Source organism: Salmo trutta, chromosome 21 (genome assembly GCF_901001165.1).
Source record: "Salmo trutta chromosome 21, fSalTru1.1, whole genome shotgun sequence".
In the NCBI taxonomy this organism is placed as follows: Eukaryota; Metazoa; Chordata; class Actinopteri; order Salmoniformes; family Salmonidae; genus Salmo; species Salmo trutta.
The window spans coordinates 9,669,539-9,688,881 of NC_042977.1; the positions used below are offsets into that span (position 1 = coordinate 9,669,539).

At 44.1% G+C, this 19,343-nt stretch overlaps 1 protein-coding gene across 2 annotated transcripts in view; it reads left to right on the forward strand.

The window, feature by feature from the left end:
• Window positions 1–19,343, forward strand: part of LOC115156627 (cAMP-specific 3',5'-cyclic phosphodiesterase 4B) — a 168,907-nt gene that overhangs the window by 135,030 nt on the left and 14,534 nt on the right. The window contains exons 1-2 of one of the 2 annotated variants that reach the window (XM_029704132.1): window positions 5,608–5,629; window positions 15,203–15,315. In XM_029704132.1, the coding sequence (XP_029559992.1) occupies window positions 5,623–5,629; window positions 15,203–15,315 (120 nt within the window). In that variant the 5' untranslated portion in view covers window positions 5,608–5,622. Of the gene's footprint in view, window positions 1–5,607; window positions 5,630–15,202; window positions 15,316–19,343 lie in introns of those variants that run through there. The other variant, XM_029704131.1, reaches the window with a different exon arrangement.

Consider the following 19,343-nt stretch of genomic DNA (forward strand, 5'->3'; position numbering starts at 1 on the left):
TCAACAAAACAAAGGAGATGATCGTGGACTTCAGGAAACAGCAGAGGGAGCAGCCCCCTATCCACATCGATGGGACAGTAGTGGAGAAGGTGGAAAGTTAGGTTCCTCAGCGTAAACATCACGGACAAACTGAAATGGTCCACCCACACAGACAGCGTAGTGAAGAAGGCGCAGCAGCGCCTCTTCAACCTTAGGAGGCTGAAGAAATTCGGCTTGTCACCAAAAACACACACACTTTTACAGATGCACAATCGAGAGCATCCTGTCGGGCTGTATCACCACCTGGTACGGCAACTGCTCCGCCCACAACCGTAAGGCTCTCCAGAGGGTAGTGAGGTCTGCACAACGCATCACCGGGTGCAAACTACCTGCCCTCCAGGACACCTACACCACCCGATGTCACAGGAAAGCCAAAAAGATAATCAAAGACAACAACCACCCGAGCCACTGCCTGTTCACCTCGCTATCATCCAGAAGGCTAGGTCAGTACAGGTGCATCAAAGCGTGGACTGAGAGACTGAAAAACAGCTTCTATCTCAAGGCCATCAGACTGTTAAACAGCCATCACTAACATTGAGTGGCTGCTGCCAACATACTGACTCATCTCTAGCCACTTTGATAATAAAAATTGGATGTAATAAATGTATCACTAGCCAATTTAAACAATGCCACGTTATATAATGTTTACTTACCCTACATTGCTCATCTCATATGTATATACTGTACTCTATATCATCTACTGCATCTTGCCTATGCCGTTCGGCCATCGCTCATCCATATATTTTTATGTACATATTCTTATTCATTCCTTTACACTTGTGTGTATAAGGTAGTTGTTGTGAAATTGTTAGATTACTTGTTGGATATTACTGCATGGTCGGAACTAGAAGCACAAGTATTTCGCTACACTTGCATTAACATCTGCTAACCATGTGTATGTGACCAATAAAATTTGATTTGATATGCGCAAGATGAAATCATCCATAGCAATAATCTAATCTACTGTGGCCAGGTCAGTGCTTAAATCGGGAGCTACGTGTTGGGGTTAGCATCCCTTTGTTAGCCAATGGTCTAGATAGCCAGCTAGCTTCCCACCAAGCGAAAGTGGTTGCATGAGCTGGTTCGATCCAGGGCAGCCTGAACATGCACCCAGCCCGAGACGTACAAGACAACACTTTGTGAGTATCATTCAAAGACACGCTGAAACCACATGACTGCGGGCAAGGTTGTGAACTCGAACCTGGCGTAGCCCTTTTCACTCACAGCCACTGTCATTTTGTGTACGGGTTGAAAATGTACGATTTTGTCATTGATAGGTGCCTAAACAGGAACTCAGTGGCTGTACAGTAGCATGCTATACATGACGTCAGAGCTCAGGTTCTCCTCTTTAAAGCTCTGTATCGGTTTTGACTGACAGCCATTATAAACTTGAGCACCACAAGTCCACAAGAGAAGATGCCCCTATCCCTCCGACTAATTGGGCTACGTTTGCACATTTGTTGTTGTCTGAGTGAGGGAAATTCGGTAAAACGAGAGGAGTCAATGTGTTCTGAAAGATGAGACGCTGAGGATGATAATGAATACCACTTTGATGTCATACGAGCAAACCACACACCCATGAGTCCAAATGTGCAGATCACATTTCCATTATTGGAAAACTCACGTCATTTACAGTATCAACGTTGATGATCGCTGTGTTTCACAAGCATGAAGTGCGTTTTATCCTGGGTTGTCCTGAACAGAATGAGCCCGAACAGAATTTGCTGCAGAACACGCACCTATACGCACTCCACACGCACCAAAATTACAATCTGTTTGTCTGAATTTCCTTTTGAAAGTCTAACACTGTAAGATCGTATTTTAGAACTTAGCTAGCCACGTCGGCAATAGAATAAGCTTTCAAATGATGCCCACCTGACCCAGATTGCGATTTATAATGGAACGTTTTTGGATTGTGTAAACAACAATGGTAATTGTGTGATGGTGGGCTACGCAGGGCTGTGTTCCAAACAAAAACTACAAGTGTTCTTGCTTCAGTTCCTCAATGGCAAAGCTAGGAGAGCTCATAAAAGCTTAGGAATTACTTAGGAACTGTGCACAGTTTGGAGAGGTGTGTGTGTGTCCACTTGGAGACACCAGTTAGACATCTCACTCAAACCCTTGTCCTAATTTTTTCTTATCTTGCACCTACTCCAAATGCCTATGAATATTCTTATTATGTTACTCAATCCAGAGTTTTGTCAGATTTCGTTATTGACAAAATGCTGTGAAAAGTACAGTAAATGTGAAATGCACATACATTTCAGTGGTAATGTTTAGATTCAGTCTTGTGTCCTCACCTTTGGTCTGATCCTTTCCCCATAAGGTCCAATGTGTTCTCTTTCAATTGATACCATGGTCACGAATATGCTTTTTATAGTTCTTCTGTTTCTAAGCATTTCAATTTGGCCCTACATTTCATATAGGCCCATTTTCACGTGTGTAAGGGGTTAACAGCCGCCTTCGACTCGTTTGTGCTTTTCATCTTACTTACAACCAGTTAGCGAGGCTAAACAAGCAGAAGAATAACTAACAAATTGGTAGGGAACCTCAAGAAACTAGTTACCAAACTTTAAGACACTAAGTCCAGAAGGATGAGAACACCCTCCTTATAAGTGGGACAGTTCTAATGTTCTAATGTTCATTTTTAAGAAATGCGTGAATTGTATAGCTCTGCTTGAGATCAAGAGCGTAAGAATTTAAGGAATGGGTCTTCCGGGGAGGCACGGTGTTCATTAGAGTGATGCCTGACAAGGCCAATGTTCTTCAGTAGAGGGCTCTAGCGCACGGACTCCGCAATAGCTGTGTTTAACCGAGTTGACCGACAGAAAGGGAACTGAGTTTTGGGCCGTAGCTGCTGCACTTTCCTGTAAATGAACTAGTACATACTGTACCATGGCCCATAAAATGACATATATAGTAACCGATTCATAGGATTACTGTGCCTAGCCAGCGTTCCAGTTAGCTTGCTTCGCTCAGTTTGATCTAATGTATAGTGTTATGTCATGTCAGCACTGGTCTTCATCCAGGCATGAAGTAGGGGTGGAGAGGGGGGGGTTGAGGAGAGAGAAAGGGGCAGTGTGAGGTGGATGGGTGGACGGAGGTGGGGTGAGGGGGGGCGGATGCCCAGGCATGCCTTAGTGGGTGCCGCTGATGGGTCTCTGACAGAGGCTGGTTTGTGGGCTGGAGAGAGGAAACGAGAGAGAGACGGAGAGGACAGAGAGAGGAGGAGGAGGAGAGAGATGACAGAGAGAGAGAGAGAGAGAGAGAGAGAGAGAGAGAGAGAGAGAGAGAGGACGGAAGGCTAAGTCCACACTGAGGCCTGTTTTCCTCCCAGCATATGGCTGAAGCATTAAAACCAACAACGTCTGGCTGCGAATAAAGGAAGACCTCCGTCTGCCAGAAAAAAAAAAAAAAGGCCTGTTGTCTGGAAAAGTATGTTGCGATCTGTCTCTCTTGAGTTCATTTTCCGACCTGAGTAATGCATCGCCACCGTTGACTGGCGACATTGTGAAATGTCTCCTGACCTATATAGCGGTGCATTTAGAATCAACTAGGGACTAGGGCCCTATCGACTCTTGTTGCGTCTCGGTTGAGTTGAAACACTACAGCTCCTCACTACAACAAGTAGGACATTATATGTTTTCGAAACCTCAATGCACATACAGTATTGTCACAACTCACGACACTAGATTGGGGAGCACTTTTTTTTTTTAACAAGAGAAGCCCGTGGTCAACTTTTTTGGTTCATCCAAACATACCTTAGGGCCAGAAGTTTTTCCTAACCACATGACCTGACTCAGAAATACTTTGGGCCCTGTGTAATTAGCTTACCAGAGTTTGTCCTGGTCAGGTGACGTGGTCAGGAACACCTCCCTAATAACTTGTGTGTGTGTGTGTGTGTGTGTGTGTGTGTGTGTGTGTGTGTGTGTGTGTGTGTGTGTGTGTGTTTGAACAGAATGAACCAACCACCATTTATTTCTCCTATGAAGGGAATCACATTACAGCCGGTTTTAATGATTCAGTTAGTGGTCTTTGATGTTGGCGCGGTGACTGCACTTTGAAACCCTCTAATATCCCTTTATACATCCTCCATGGAGGGAAAAGGCAGGATGTGGTTCCACCTTCTTGGCACGTCTCGCACCCCGATGGCTCGGGCCAGGCAGCTGCTTTGTGGTGCTTGCCGGATTTCAGCAGCACACCCCTTTATGAAGGCTCCCCTTTGATGGACCTCCACCGTTTCTTGCGTGCCACAAGACTTAGCATTAACTTGGGGAGCTAACATAAGTCTTCACATCATATTCAAGGTTATTCATCACCTTTGATGAAGCTGTAGCATGTGTCACTTTCAGGTCCACCACTACAACACCTGTGTGTGACGGACCAGGATTCGAACCCAGGTCTCCTGCGTGCCACAAGACTGTTACCCCTCTTAACTAAAGCATTCGCTTGAGGAGCTAACATAAGTCTTCAGGTCTTAGGCAAGTTTATTCATCACTCAAGCATAATTCACCTAACCAACCCTGTTATACATGGCTATAGTCCAGAGTCTTCATAAAAGTTGTTGAGAGAAAATAGGTGCCGCTGCAGTAACTCGCCTTCTGCTATTAGGTTTTTTGAGGAGGAACTCAGATTTCATGGTTGCTCTTTTTGACAGTACACAAGTTCATAGGTTTTGCGATGGTGACGTCATTGTGATGTCAAAGCGCTTTGATGTGCTTTTACCCAAGTTATTGACGCAAATTGCTGTAACACACACTGGTTTGTCCCATTGTGCGAAGCATATGGGTCCAATCCGTTCCATATGTGATTCCTTCAAAGTGGAGATCAGGGTTTCCCACAGAAACAATGTTCAAAGGCAGAGCAGCCTTTTCGGTAGGTACTGCATTCACAGTGAGTGATACAGCACTGTATGATAAGGACAAGTAGTTGTCCCCTGACCATGTTACTTCAACAGGAAAAACTTTTGGCCAGATAGGCTATAACTAGGCCCATACATTATTGGCAATAACTATACCTCTTTCTTTCTTGATCAGGTCACTTGGTCCAAGGAAAACTCCTAGCCCCAAGTATGACCGATCTGGGGCTCACATGATTATGTGACAAAGAAACGTTCCTCTCCAGGTCAAATGTCAGTCATAGTCAACCACGACTCTCCAACCACTCCAGTCCAGTGATCCATCCTCCCAGAAATCCACTCCAAGCTTTTTGTGGGATGAAGTTGCCTTGGTGTCTCAAACCCTGGGTCTGGTCTCCCCCCAGCTTAGGGAGTAAAAGTTTGCCTCTCGTGTTGCATGTGCCTTGCCTTTTGATATATATATTTTTTAAATCTCTCTTTCTCTCTCTCCCCAGCTAACAATTCTAGGGAGAGAGAACGTTTTTGTAATGTTACCCGTAATGTTCCCCTGACGTTGGGAGAACATTCCCTTAATGTCAAACAGAACTTACCCAGAATGTGGTTACCATGTTCTCAGAATATTGTAAATGGGTCATTTTACAGAAGTGATGCAAATTGGGGGTTGAAAAATATTATCTAATTTATATCGTATTTTCCCAAAACTTTCAGCACACGTCTTCCAACATATGTCAGGTAAATATATATTACACATACACACACACACACACACACACACACACACACACACACACACACACACACACACACACACACACACACACACACACACACACACACACAGTTGAAGTCGGAAGTTTACATACACTTAGGTTGGAGTCATTAAAACTTGTTTTTCAACCACTCCACAAACTTCTTGTTAACAAACTATAGTTTTGGCAAGTTGGTTAGGACATCTACTTTGCATGACACAAGTCATTTTTCCAACAATTGTTTACAGACAGATTATTTCGCTTCTAATTCACTGTATCACAATTTCAGTGGGTCAGAAGTTTACATATGCTAAGTTGACTGTGGCTTTAAACAGCTTGGAAAATTCCAGAAAATGATGTCATGGCTTTAGAAGCTTCTGATAGGCTAATTGACATCATTTGAGTCAATTGGAGGTGTACCTGTGGATGTATTTCAAGGCCTACCTCCAAACTCAGTGCCTCTTTGCCTGACATCATGGGAAAATCAAAAGAAATAAGCCAAGATCTCAGAAATAAATTGTAGACAAGTCTGGTTTATCCTTGGGAGCAATTTCCAAACGCCTGAAGGTACCACGTTCATCTGTACAAACAATAGTATGCAAGTATAAACACCATGCAAGTATAAACAGCCGTCATACCGCTCAGGAAGGAGACGCGTTCTGTCTCCTAGAGATGAATGTACTTTGGTGTGCGAAAAGTGCAAATCAATCCCAGAACAACAGCAAAGGACCTTGTGAAGATGCTGGAGGAAACAGGTACAAAAGTATCTATATCCACACTAAAACAAGTCCTATATCGACATAACCTGAAAGGCCGCTCAGCAAGGAAGAAGCTACTGCTCCAAAACCGCCATAAAAAAAGCCAGACTACGGTTTGCAACTGCACATGGGGACAAAGATCGCACTTTTTGGAGAAATGTCCTCTGGTCTGATGAAACAAAAATAGAACTGTTTGGCCATAATGACCATCATTATGTTGAGGAAAAAGGGGGAGGCTTGCAAGCCAAAGAACACCATCCCAACCGTGAAGCACGGGTGGCAGCATCATGTTGTGGGGGTGCCTTGCTGCAGGAGGGACTGGTGCACTTCACAAAATAGATGGCATCATGATGAGGAACAAAAATTATGTGGATATATTGAAGCAACATCTCAAGACATCAGTCAGGAGGTAAAGCTTGGTCGTAAATGGGTCTTCCAAATGGACAATGACCCCAAGCATACTTCCAAAGTTGTGGCAAAATGGCAACAAAAGTCAAGGTATTGGAGTGCCCATCACAAAGCCCTGACCTCAATTCAATAGAAAATATGTGGGCAGAACTGAAAAAGTGTGTGCGAGCAAGGAGCCTACAAACCTGACTCAGTTACACCAGTTCTGTCAGGAGGAATGGGCCACAATTCACCCAACTTATTGTGGGAAGCTTGTGGAAGGCTACCCGAAACGTTTGACACAAGTTAAACAATTTAAAGGCAATGCTACCAAATACTAATTGAGTGTATGTAAACTCTGACCCACTGGGAATGTGATGTAAGAAATAAAAGCTGAAATAAGTCATTCTCTCTACTATTATTCAGATATTTCACATTCTTAAAATAAAGTGGTGATCCTAACTGACCTAAGACAGTGAATTTTTACTAGGATTAAATGTCAGGAATTGTGAAAAACTGAGTTTAAATGTATTTGGCTAAGGTGTATGTAAACTTCCGACTTCAACTGTGTGTGTGTGTGTATGTATGTATGTATGTATGTATGTATGTATGTATGTATGTATGTATGTATGTATGTATGTATGTATGTATATTACTCACACAATATATATATATATATATATTACTCACACACTTTGTTTATTTAAAAAAAAATAACCTTTGTTTAACTAGGCAAGTCAGTTAAGAACAAATTCTTATTTACAATGACTACCTACACCGGCCAAACCCGGACAATGCTGGGCCAATTGTGCGCCGCCCTATGGGACTCCCAATCACGGCTGGTTGTGATACAGCCTGAATTCGAACCAGGGTGTCTGTAGTGAGGCCTCTAGCACTGAGATGCAGTGCCTTAGTCTTTGGAGCAAATATTGCAAATTTGAAATAGTTACCTGAGTTCCTTACCACCCCACTAAATTTGTTACTACTGAAACATAGTGAAAAAGTTGCAATAAAGGGAGAACCATGCACATTTTGATTACAGATTAATTGTAGAAATTGTATTTGCATACCAAATTAACAAAATAGTAAAAAAAAATAGATTTTTAACCAGATTTTCAAAACCTTTAAATTGAATTTAGAGAAATATAGTCTTTGTAAAATGGTCAATGTTGATTGTATGAATCTAAAACTTGTTGATTGATTGAATTACGTATGCGTCTAATTAATTATGTGGTTAGATGTGTAAATTATCACATTACCTATCTTTATTTTGGCAAAATAACAGGCTTAACGAGTGTCAATCGTAGAGATAAATGGAGGACTGTTGATGGATATAACTTGTTTTAGTATAGACATTGCCATTGAGGGCTTCCACCTTTTAAAAGGAAAGGGGGATACCTAGTCAGTTGTACAACTGAATGCATTCAACTGAAATGTGTCTTCCGCATTTAACCCAATCCTCCTGAATCAGAGAGTTGCGGGGGGCTGCCATAATCGACATCCACGTCTTTGGCGCTCGGGGAACAGTGGGTTAACTGCCTTGCTCAGGGGCAGAACGACAGATTTTTACCTTTTTCATATCGGGGATTTGATCCAGCAACCTTTCGGTTACTGGCCCAACGCTCTAACCACTAAAGTAGTCAATTAGGTGGGGATTCCTATGGGTTGGGAGTGATCAGTCAATGATCAGAACGCATTGTCTTCTTCAAATTGGGTTGCCTATGATTTGTATACCAAAGACTATGGTAATATCCAGTAGCCAAGACCAAGATTCATACGAGGACATTGGCCCCAAGATCCAGACCCAGTGAGTTGAAACCATGGAAGAATCTCAATTGCATACTCCTCATGTCTCTCCTCGCCTCCTTCTCAAAACCCATTGGAGGTCAGGGGAGAGAACCTCTGGCTTTCTCATCCAATGGGTTTTGAGGAGGAGGCGAGGAGAAAGGACACGAGAAGTAAGCAATTGAGATTCCCCCATGACAAGTTAAAGACCAAATCTATGTGGTCTTGAGTGTTCTCAAGACCAAGACCACTAGACTAATAGTCCATGGGTCCTTTCTTCAATTGTGAGAAACTAAAGTAGAGTGAACTTGAGTACAGTACAGTAAGGGGACAGTATAGTACAGTACGGTAGAGTAGGGTACAGTACAGCACATTGTAGACGTCTATGTTTTGGCCAGATATATGTCAATGTTTGGGCTCTTGAGTCCTTGTTTTTTCACATTGTTTGTAACTTATTTTGTACATAAATGTTGCTGCTACCGTCTCTTATGACCAACAAGAGCTTCTGGACATCAGAACAGCGATTACGCACCTTGAATTGGACAAATAATTTTCCTTTATTGAGTCAGACGAGAGGGATTTACTCCAGACACCCGAACAGGACCTCATCCCCGTCATTCGCAGGAGAAAAAGACAGATTTCGTGAAAGGAGATTGGGGTGCCTTGTGAGGATCAGGCGACGAGTGGCTAATCTGCCTTTGCCATCCATACTGTTAGCCAACATACAATCGCTGGAAAATAAATGGGACGAACTAAAAGGAAGTATATCCTACCAACGTGACATTAAAAACTGTAATATCTTGTGTTTTTTTCCGTAGCTGTCTACATACCACCACAGACTGATGCTGGCACTAAGACCACTCAATGACCTGTATACCACCATAAGCAAACAGGAAAATGCTCATCCAGAGGCGGCGCTCCTAGTGACCGGTGACTTTAATGCAGGGAAACTTAAATCAGTTTGATCTAATTTCTATGAACATGTTAAATGTGCAACCAGAGGGGAAAAAAACTCTATACTACCATTACTCCACACACAGAGACGCGTACAAAGCTGTCCCTCGCCCTCCATTTGGCAAATCTGGCCATTATTCTATACTCCTAATTCCTGCTTACAAACAAATTTAAGCAGGAAGCACCAGTGACTTGGTCAATAAAAAAAGTGGTCAGATGAAGCAGATGCTAAACTACAGGACTGTTTTGCTAGCACAGACTGGAATATGTTCCGGGATTCTTCCGATGACATTGAGGAGTACACCACATCAGTCACTGGCTTTATCAATAAGTGCATCAATGACGTCGTCCCCAAAGTGACTGTACGTTCATACCCCAACCAGAAGCCACGGATTACAGGCAACATCCACACTGAGCTAAAGGGTAGAGCTGCCACTTTCAAGAAGCAAGACTAACCCGGAAGCTTATAAGAAATCCCACTATGCCCTCCGACGAACCATCAAACAGGCAAAGCATCAATACAGGACTAAGATCGAATCGTACTACACCGGCTCTGTCTCTCGTCGGATGTGGCAGGGCTTGCAAACTATTACAGACTGCAAAGGGAAGCACAGCTGAGAGCTGCCCAGTGACACGAGCCTACCAGACGAGCTAAATAACTTCTATGCTCGCTTTGAGGCAAGTAACACTGAAACACGCATGAGAGCATCAGCTGTAGTGGAGCAGGTTGAGAGCTTCAAGTTCCTTGGCGTCCACATCACCAACAAACTAACATGGTCCAAGCACACCAAGACAGTTGTGAAGAGGGCACGACAAAACCTATTCCCCCTCAGTAGACTGAAAAGATTTGGCCTGAGTCCTCAGATCCTCAAAAGGTTCTACAGCTGCACTATTGAGAGCATCCTGACGGGTTGCATCACTGCCTGGTATGGCAACTGCTCAGCCTCCGACCACAAGGCACTACAGAGGGTAGTGCGCAGCCTCCGACCGCAAGGCACTACAGAGGGTAGTGCGCAGCCCCCGACCGTAAGGCACTACAGAGGGTCGTGCATATGGCCCAGTACATCACCGGGGCCAAGCTTCCTGCCATCCAGGACCTCAATACCAAGCTGTGTCAGACGAAGGCCCTAAAAATTGTCTAAGACTCCAGCCACCCTAGTCATAGAATGTTCTCTGCGCTACCGCACGGCAAGCGGTACCGGAGCGCCAAAGTCTAGGTCCAAGAGGCTTTTAAACAGCTTCTACCCCAAAGCAATAACACTCCTGAATACCTAAACAAATAGCTACCTAGACTATTTGCATTGCCCCCCCCCCGCGCTTCTACGCTGCTGCTACTCTCTTCTATTATCTATACATAGTAAAATGCAAATTAATTACTTAAAAATCATACAATGTGATTTTCTTGATTTTTGTTTTAGATTCCGTCTCTCACAGTTGAAGTGTACCTATGATAAAAATTACAGACCTCTACATGCTTTGTAAGTAGGAAAACCTGCAAAATCGGCAGTGTATCAAATACATGTTCTCCCCACTGTAGGTGTTCCTTTTGTCCAGGTGGGAAAGCGCAGTGTGGAGTGCAATCTGTGGATCTGTTTGGGCGGTATGCAAATTGGAGTGGGTCTTGGATTTCTGGGATAATGGTGTTGATGTGAGCCATTACCAGCTTTTCGAAGCACTTCATGGCTTCGGATGTGAGTGCTACGGATTTGTAGTCATTTAGGCAGGTTGCCTTTGTGTTCTTGGGCACAGGGACTATGGTGGTCTGCTTGAATCATGTTGGTATTACAGACTCAATCAGGGACATGTTGAAAATGTCAGTGAAGACACCTGCCAGTTGGTCAGCACATGCCCGGAGCACACGTCCTGGTAATCCGTCTGGCCCCGCAGCCTTGTGTATGTTGACCTGTTTAAAGGTCTTACTCACGTCGGCTACGGAGAGCGTGATCACACAGTCGTCCGGAACAGCTGATGCTCTCATGCATGCCTCAGTGTTGCTTGCCTCGAAGCGAACATAGAAGTGATTTAACTTATCTGGTAGGCTCGTGTCACTGGGCAGCTCGCTGCTGTGCTTCCCTTTGTAGTCTGTAATAGTTTGCAAGCCCTGCCACATCCGATGAGCATCGGAGCCGGTGTAGTATGATTCAATCTTAGCCCTGTATTGACGCTTGCCTGTTTGATGGTTTGTCGCAGGGCATAGCGGGATTTCTTGTAAGCTTCCGGGTTAGAGTCCCGCACCTTGAAAGCGGCAGCTCTACCCTTTAGCTCAGTGTGGTATGAACGTACAGTCACTGTGGGGACGACGTCCTCGATGCACTTATTGATAAAGCCCAGTGACTGATATGGTGTACTCCTCAATGTCATCGGAAGAATCCCGGAACATGTTCCAGTCTGTGATTGCAAAACAGTCCTGTAGTTTAGCATCTGCTTCATCTGACCACTTTTTTATAGACCGAGTCACTGGTGCTTCCTGCTTAAATTTTTGCTTGTAAGCAGGAATCAGGAGGATAGAGTTGTGGTCGGATTTACCAAATGGAGGGCGAGCTTTGTACGCGTCTCTGTGTGTGGAGTACAGGTGATCTAGAATTTTTCCCTCTGGTTGCACATTTAACTTGTTGATAGAGATTTGGCAGAACTGATTTAAGTTTCCCTGCATTAAAGTCTCTGGCCACTAGGAGCGCCGCCTCTGGGTGAGTGGTTTCCTGTTTGCTTATTTCCTTATACAGCTGACTGAGTGCGGTCTTAGTGCCAGCATCTGTTTGTGGTGGTAAATTAACAGCCACGAAAAGTATAGCTGAGAACTCTCTAGGCAAGTAGTGTGGCCTGCAATTTATCACAATATACTCTACTTCAGGCGAGCAAAATCTAGAGACTTCCTTAGATTTCGTGCACCAGCTGTTGCTTACAAATATGCACAGACCGCCCCCCCTCGTCTTACCGGAGTGTGCTGTTCTATCCTGCCGGTGCAGCGTATATCCCGCTAGCTGAATATCCATGTCGTCATTCAGCCACGATTCTGTGAAACATAGGATATTAGTTTTTGATGTCCCGTTGGTAGGATATTCGTGATCGTACCTCATCTAATTTATTGTCCAATGATTGCACGTTGGCGAGTAATATTGACGGTAACGGCAGCTTTCCTACTCGCCTTCTGCGGGTCCTGACGAGGCATCCGGCTCTTCGTCCTCTGTACCTGCGTCGCTTCCTCTTGCGAATAACTGGGATGTCGGCCCTGCCGGGTGTTTGGAGAATATCATGTGAGTCTTGCTTGTTGTTGAAAGAATCTTTGTCTAATCCGAGGTGAGTGATCGCTGTCCTGATATCCAGAAGCTGTTTTCTGCCGTAAGATAGGGTTGCAGAAACATTATGTACAAAATAAGTTACAAATAACGCGGGAAAAAACGCATAATAGCACAATTGGTTATGAGACCGTAAAACTGCTGCCATTTCTTCCGGTGCCATTTGTAGGGGCCATTTGTAAGTCACATTCATTCTACAGTCTTTTAAAGGTGCAATATGCAGAAATCGCTCCTCCATTTCCTGGTTGCTGAAATTCTAATAGTTTGCCTAGTTTCAGTTTCCGCGACAAAACAAGCAGTCATTGTGTAGGGAATCATTGTACCATCTAAACTGCTGTGACATACAGTATATTTTCCATAACCAAAAATATTGTAATTTCAGCTGTTTGAATCTGGTGTACAAAACCAAAAGTAAAAGACGCAAAAACTAAACTTAAGAACGGAAAGCATAGAAATAGCGCACATAGAACGTACAGTATCTACCACTTCTTAGACTTGCTTTCAATGAGAATGACAAATCTATAACACATTCCATGTGAATTTGGTTGACCAAAAATCACTCATGTCACACTTCTGAGAACATGGCAACCATGTTCTGTGTATATTTGGCATGACGTTGATAGACTATTCTCCTAACACTCCAAAAACGGGACACTGGAATATTCCTGCAACGATCCAATGAAATGTTTCGTCTAGAACATTAATATTGAATATTCTGAGAACATGGTTCTGGGTAAGTTCTGATGGACATTAAGTTAATGGTCTCTTTGAAACAGTCCTTGCACATCACTGGAACATTCCTATGAAAACATTCCTATAACCTAATAAGACAATTAAGGGAGCGTTCTCTAAAGTTGTGGGAACATTTGTTGTTAGCTCTCTTTCAGGAGGAGAGCTCGTTGGTCTAGCTTCTGCAGCTCTCTGAAGTCCCTCTTTGAGGCTTTCAGTTGCTGACCGATATGTTTCAGCCGGGTTTCTCACTCTCTCTTTTAGTCTATCCATCAATCGCTCTCTTCTCTTTGTCTTTCTCCATTTTTGTATCCTCATTTCTTTGGTAGCCCCTTTTTTCCACTCTATATCTCCCTCTTTCTCCAGCCTCTCTCTTTCTATGACTCTGCTCTCTATCCAAGGGCAACAGAATAGTTTTCCCAGTGTAAGCCTCCTAGACATACAACATGCAACCGTTAACACGTGTAAGTGTTAAGGATCTGTCCCTCTCCTCAAGCCAACCCCATTAGCCATTGAGGCTATACAGTACATTATGAACAACAGTGTAGCCCTGGTGTGTCTGCCCTGCTACTCTGAAGTGAAACGTCTCGTGCGTGGAGGGTGAGTGAGTGCGCTGGCAGGGCGCCGCCTCCCCCTTCCCCCTCAAACCCTCCTCAGGCCGGGGGGCTCACTGACACATCAACGCCACAAGGCGAGCAGAGTAGCGGACGTAACCACCTCGCACGACTTGGTTAAGGAGAGAGAGAGCGGGAGAGCAAGAGAAGGAGAGCAAGAGAGAGGGAGGGAGGGAGAGAGAGAGAGAGAGAGAGAGAGCGAGAGAGAGGGAGGGAGGGAGGGAGAGCGAGAGAGAGAGAGAGGGAGGGAGAGCGAGAGAGGGAGAGCGAGAGAGAGAGAAAGAGAGCGAGGGAGAGAAAGAGAGGGGGAGGGAGAGAAGGAGAGAAGGAGAGAAAGAGAGCGAGAGAGAGCGAGAGGGAGAGCAAGAGAGAGCGAGAGCAAGAGAGGGCGAGCAAGAGAGAGGGAGGGAGAGAGAGAGAGGGAGGGAGAGAGAGAGAGGGAGGGAGGGAGAGAGAGAGGGGGAGGGAGAGAGAGAGAGAGAGAGAGAGGGAGGGAGAGCGAGAGAGAGGGAGGGAGAGCGAGAGAGGGAGAGCGAGAGAGAGGGGGAGAGAAAGAGAGCGAGGGAGAGAAAGAGAGGGGGAGGGAGAGAAGGAGAGAAAGAGAGCGAGAGAGAGAGCGAGAGGGAGAGCAAGAGAGGGCGAGCGGGAGAGCAAGAGAGAGCAAGAGAGGGAGGGAGAGCGAGAGAGGGAGGGAGGGAGAGCGGGAGAGCAAGAGAGAGCAAGAGAGAGCGAGGGAGAGAGAGAGGGAGAGCGAGAGAGAGAATGAATGCGGGGGCATAGACACATTGACACAGAGAGAGAGGGTGACACTACTGCAACTCTTAGCCTCTTTCCTTGACTGAGAGTGCATTTGAGTTAACCGGACCACCACGTATGATGAAGGATCACTGCTCGCCTCTTCACACCTCCCCACCCGGACATCCCGGGACCCCCATACGGCATGGCCACACTGCCCTGGGACCCCCACCTCGCTCTGTGTCGGACATGGAGCCGCTGCGTCCTGAGTTTGTATCTGCTGTGTGTCTGTTGACAGACGAGTCATACCAGAAGCTGGCCATGGAGACGATGGAGGAGCTGGACTGGTGTCTTGACCAGCTGGAGACCATCCAGACCTACCGTTCCGTCAGCGACATGGCTTCCAACAAGGTAAAACTGAGCTGGACTGTTGTTTATATGACCATAACGCAACCACAACACAACACAACTATAACATAACCACAACATGACCGTAATGCAACAACAACACAAATGCAACACAACCAACACAACAGTATTGCAATTGCAACACCTCACCACTGTAATGTAACCACAACACAACTGCAACTCAACACGACCATAATGCAACAACAACCACACAAACTTACCACAACCTGAAACGAACCACTTAAGTGCATTGAGACTATTGCTGTGATGATATTTTGTTTTATGATCTGGTTAGTAGCTCGTCGGCATGATAGTACACAGAAACTAGATGTGGCTTGAACTCGATTGAGATAATATTGGACTTACGTTAAGGCTGCTTGGTGTCAGCACAAAAGCTCTGAGTCTTTACTGTGCAATATGAAGAATGCTTTGATTAACTTTGGGGTTGTTCCACGAAATGAGTCCCTTTTGCATCCCTTTGATATTTTAAGTAGAAATTGTGCACCAATATTGAATTTTAAAAGCCTGTTGTATTAAATGAAGTGCCCTTTAGTATAGGCCACATGTACAATTCTATAAATCCGATTTTTATATGACCTCTGTGCACCTTCTGTGACTTCTAGGACTTCTTAACCTCAAAATTCCTCAAGTTTTCACCATCATTGTAAAGCCCTAGTTATTTTCTTGCTTTGACAAAGTCATTTCTGGAGATTGTTTATTTCAAGTGATTAGTGATTGATTTTAAGGAATAAAAAAAAAACTGAACCTCATTTTAAGGTAAACCCTGTTATGTGAACCGAACTCGTTTTAATATAGTGAAACTATTCCTTTTTAAATATTATTTTTCTGAAGAAACATTGAACATCTAAATCATTGTACTGTAAAGCAGGTGAGCTGGTTCTATTATTTCTGGCCATTTTCTGGTGTTTTGTGGTGGAAAACTCAGCTGTTCAGGCATAACACGTCAACCCTGTTACTCATAGATAGACAGGCTAGAAATGTTTTAAACATTTTTATTTTGTTTGTGAAGATTGCATTCAAATGCCCCTCCCTGTTGCACACAAGCTTCCATTCCTCCTGTCACAATGGGATCCATGGCTGATTTAAGATGAAATCGTCAACTTTATTTCGCACGTTTAATACACTTACTATAGTAATTGTTTATTTAACCTCTTGTGATGGGAAAATGTGTGTTTTCTTATGTTGAACATGTGCTCTTTATGACAGAATGTTCAAATTAGGAGAAATAAAACATGTTTATTTCTCACCAAGTTACACTATCCGAAAGGGACTCACTTCGTGGAACGACCCATTGACGTACTTGCCAAGTGGTTAGCATCCTGCGGTCGTGTGTGTGTGTGTGTGAACGGCTACTGCTGTTTCATGGATCTGCTTTAAATGCACAAACAGTGGAGAGTTTGCATAGAGGACCATAGACTACTGTTCTCGTTAAATAAGACGCCTATCTGAATACCAATCTATCCATTTGTTGTCTTTTCTGTGTAAGACTGTGATATTAATTAATTATATACACAATACAAATAATAGTCACCATCGTGCCGGTCTTTTTGTCTGATGACGTCATCGTGTCTGGGATAGCTCATATTAGCCAGACATTATTCAATGGCTCATACAGTTTTTGGAAACCATGACCAAAACCTGACGTTTCTTGCTATAACTCTGGTTTTATAACGGTTTTAGATCAACTATTATGAAGTCAGTCTAATTTGACACTAGCGTACTAGGCTAGGCGGCAACATTGGTTAGCCTTATGGCACTTTAATAATGAATAATGATAATGAATTTGATTTATATAGCGATTTTTTTAATTAATTTTTTTAAGTGTTCTCAACATTCTTAAGAGGGGAAACTCACCTCCACTCCTTTCTACAATTAGACTACTGTAAAATAATGTATAACTGCACAGAAAACTCAGAGTAGACCATATGGTGACCAAAATACGCTAAGGATTCAGCTTGGGAGGTCACCCTTCTCAGTTCCCCTGTCCTACACAGTGACATTACAGTGGAGTTGCAATCAAAAGGAAGCGCCAACCCTAACCGTGTTGACCGGTGACCATGACATGCGTTTCCTGTCTCTCTTCCTGACCCCCACACAGCCTCCTCTTCACCCTTTCCCGGGCCACCAGACTACAATGGCCCCTAAGGTCAAGGCCTCCCTTTATTGTTATCAACGTCACGGGGACTCAACACAATGAGTCCGGAGACCCTGAACACACGCAAGTACAACATTCAGTACTCAGCATTCAGACGGTACTGGAGCCATTGTTGACCATGAGTCATAGGCCTCTAAGATGGATGGTTGACGGTTAACCCAAGTCCAGTGTGTTGGGAATAGGACTGAGGAGTGGAGGCTAGAAGGTCGCAGGTTCAAATCCCCAGTCTGATGACTCCTCTTGTGCAGTGGCGTGTGAGGCACGTGGCATTTATTGATCTATAATATTGAGAATGGTGAAAAATCCCCAAATGCTGCTCATGGCATGCGTTTGCACTTTGCGAAGTGGGAAATCTCATAGCATGAACCAGAGCTGGAGGGCAAAGAGTACTTGTTCTCTTTCAAATAGGGGACTATTCCATTGGTTGGTCCTAACTGAGTGTGGAGGCTTTTGTTTCAGACCAGCATAGGGAACAATGTGGAATGGCCCCATCAAATCCAATGTTTTCGGGGTGGAACTAATTTTGATTCATTTTTTAACCTTTATTTAACTAGGCAAGTCAGTTAAGAACAAATTATTATTTTCAATGACGGCCTAGGAACAGTGGGTTAACTGCCTGTTCAGGGGCAGAACGACAGATTTGTACCTTGGGGATTTGAACTTGCAACCTTTCGGTTACTAGTCCAACACTCTAACCACTAGGCTACCCTGCCGCCCCAAATTAACCCTATAATGGGTATTTCCCTGGGGGGAGGTTTCCACAGGTGTATCCCGGGCTTGGACCACACACACACTGTCCTGTTAGGCCACTCCAAAGTTCCAATGACCTCAGAGGAGCGAGCTGCTATAGCTGCTGTTCTAGTGCCACTGTCATTAAGTTCCTCACACGTCCATACTGACATTAGCTCTGGGCCTTAGACAAACACAGCCATCTGAATCCAGTTAGCGAGAGCGGCTTTACGGGCTAGCGTGCTAGCCTAGCATTGAGTGCTAGTAGGAAACTTTAACTCACGTGTGGTCATTACACTTTAAAGTGCTGCAGTCTTTAGACCAGAGTGACGGAATTATTGAAACAGATGTGGAGGTTTTTGGGTCAGGGGCTTGAGGGAGGGTAATGCTTTTTAAATGACTGTTTGATAATAATACTGTTTGACTAGTAGTTGTACTAATGAGATGAGACTTTATTTTTCTATAGTTGCAGGTCCTTTAACTTTTTTATGCCTGCACAGAAATTGGCTTTGTGTCTACAAACTGCTTTTCAGACCACAAAGATTTATCCAAAATAACCTACAAATGTTTCTATTAAATGGTGGCCTTGATTTTTATATTTTCTTACTAGACACAATTTCCCACAAGCCCTGCGGGAAACATGTCTGTCTCAGGCTGCAGTCGTGTGTGTGTGTGGAAGTGGACGTGTTTAACTATACTTGTGGGGACCAGACAATTTGACCAACTTGGGACATTTTGTTAGTCCCAACAAGGTAAAATGCTAATTCTAGGGGGTTTAGGGTTAAGGTTAGAATTAGTGTTAGGGTTAGAATTAGGTTTAGGAACTAGGTTTAGTTTTATGGTTAGGAGCTAAGGTTAGGTTTTTGGGTTAATGTTATGGGTAGGGAAAATTGAATTTTAAATGAAACTGAATTCTGTGTCCCCATAAGGTTAGTTATGCAATACTGTGTGTGTGTGTGTGTGTGTGTGTGTGTGTGTGTGTGTGTGTGTGGCCACTACAGCTGTTTACCCTGCAAACAGTCCAAACTAGGACACGGGGACTGGCCCAGGTTCGAGTCATATTAGGCTTTGTCTGCTTGGGTCAGAATTGCACTATGCTAACGTTGCAATCTGCTGTATCTCTTTG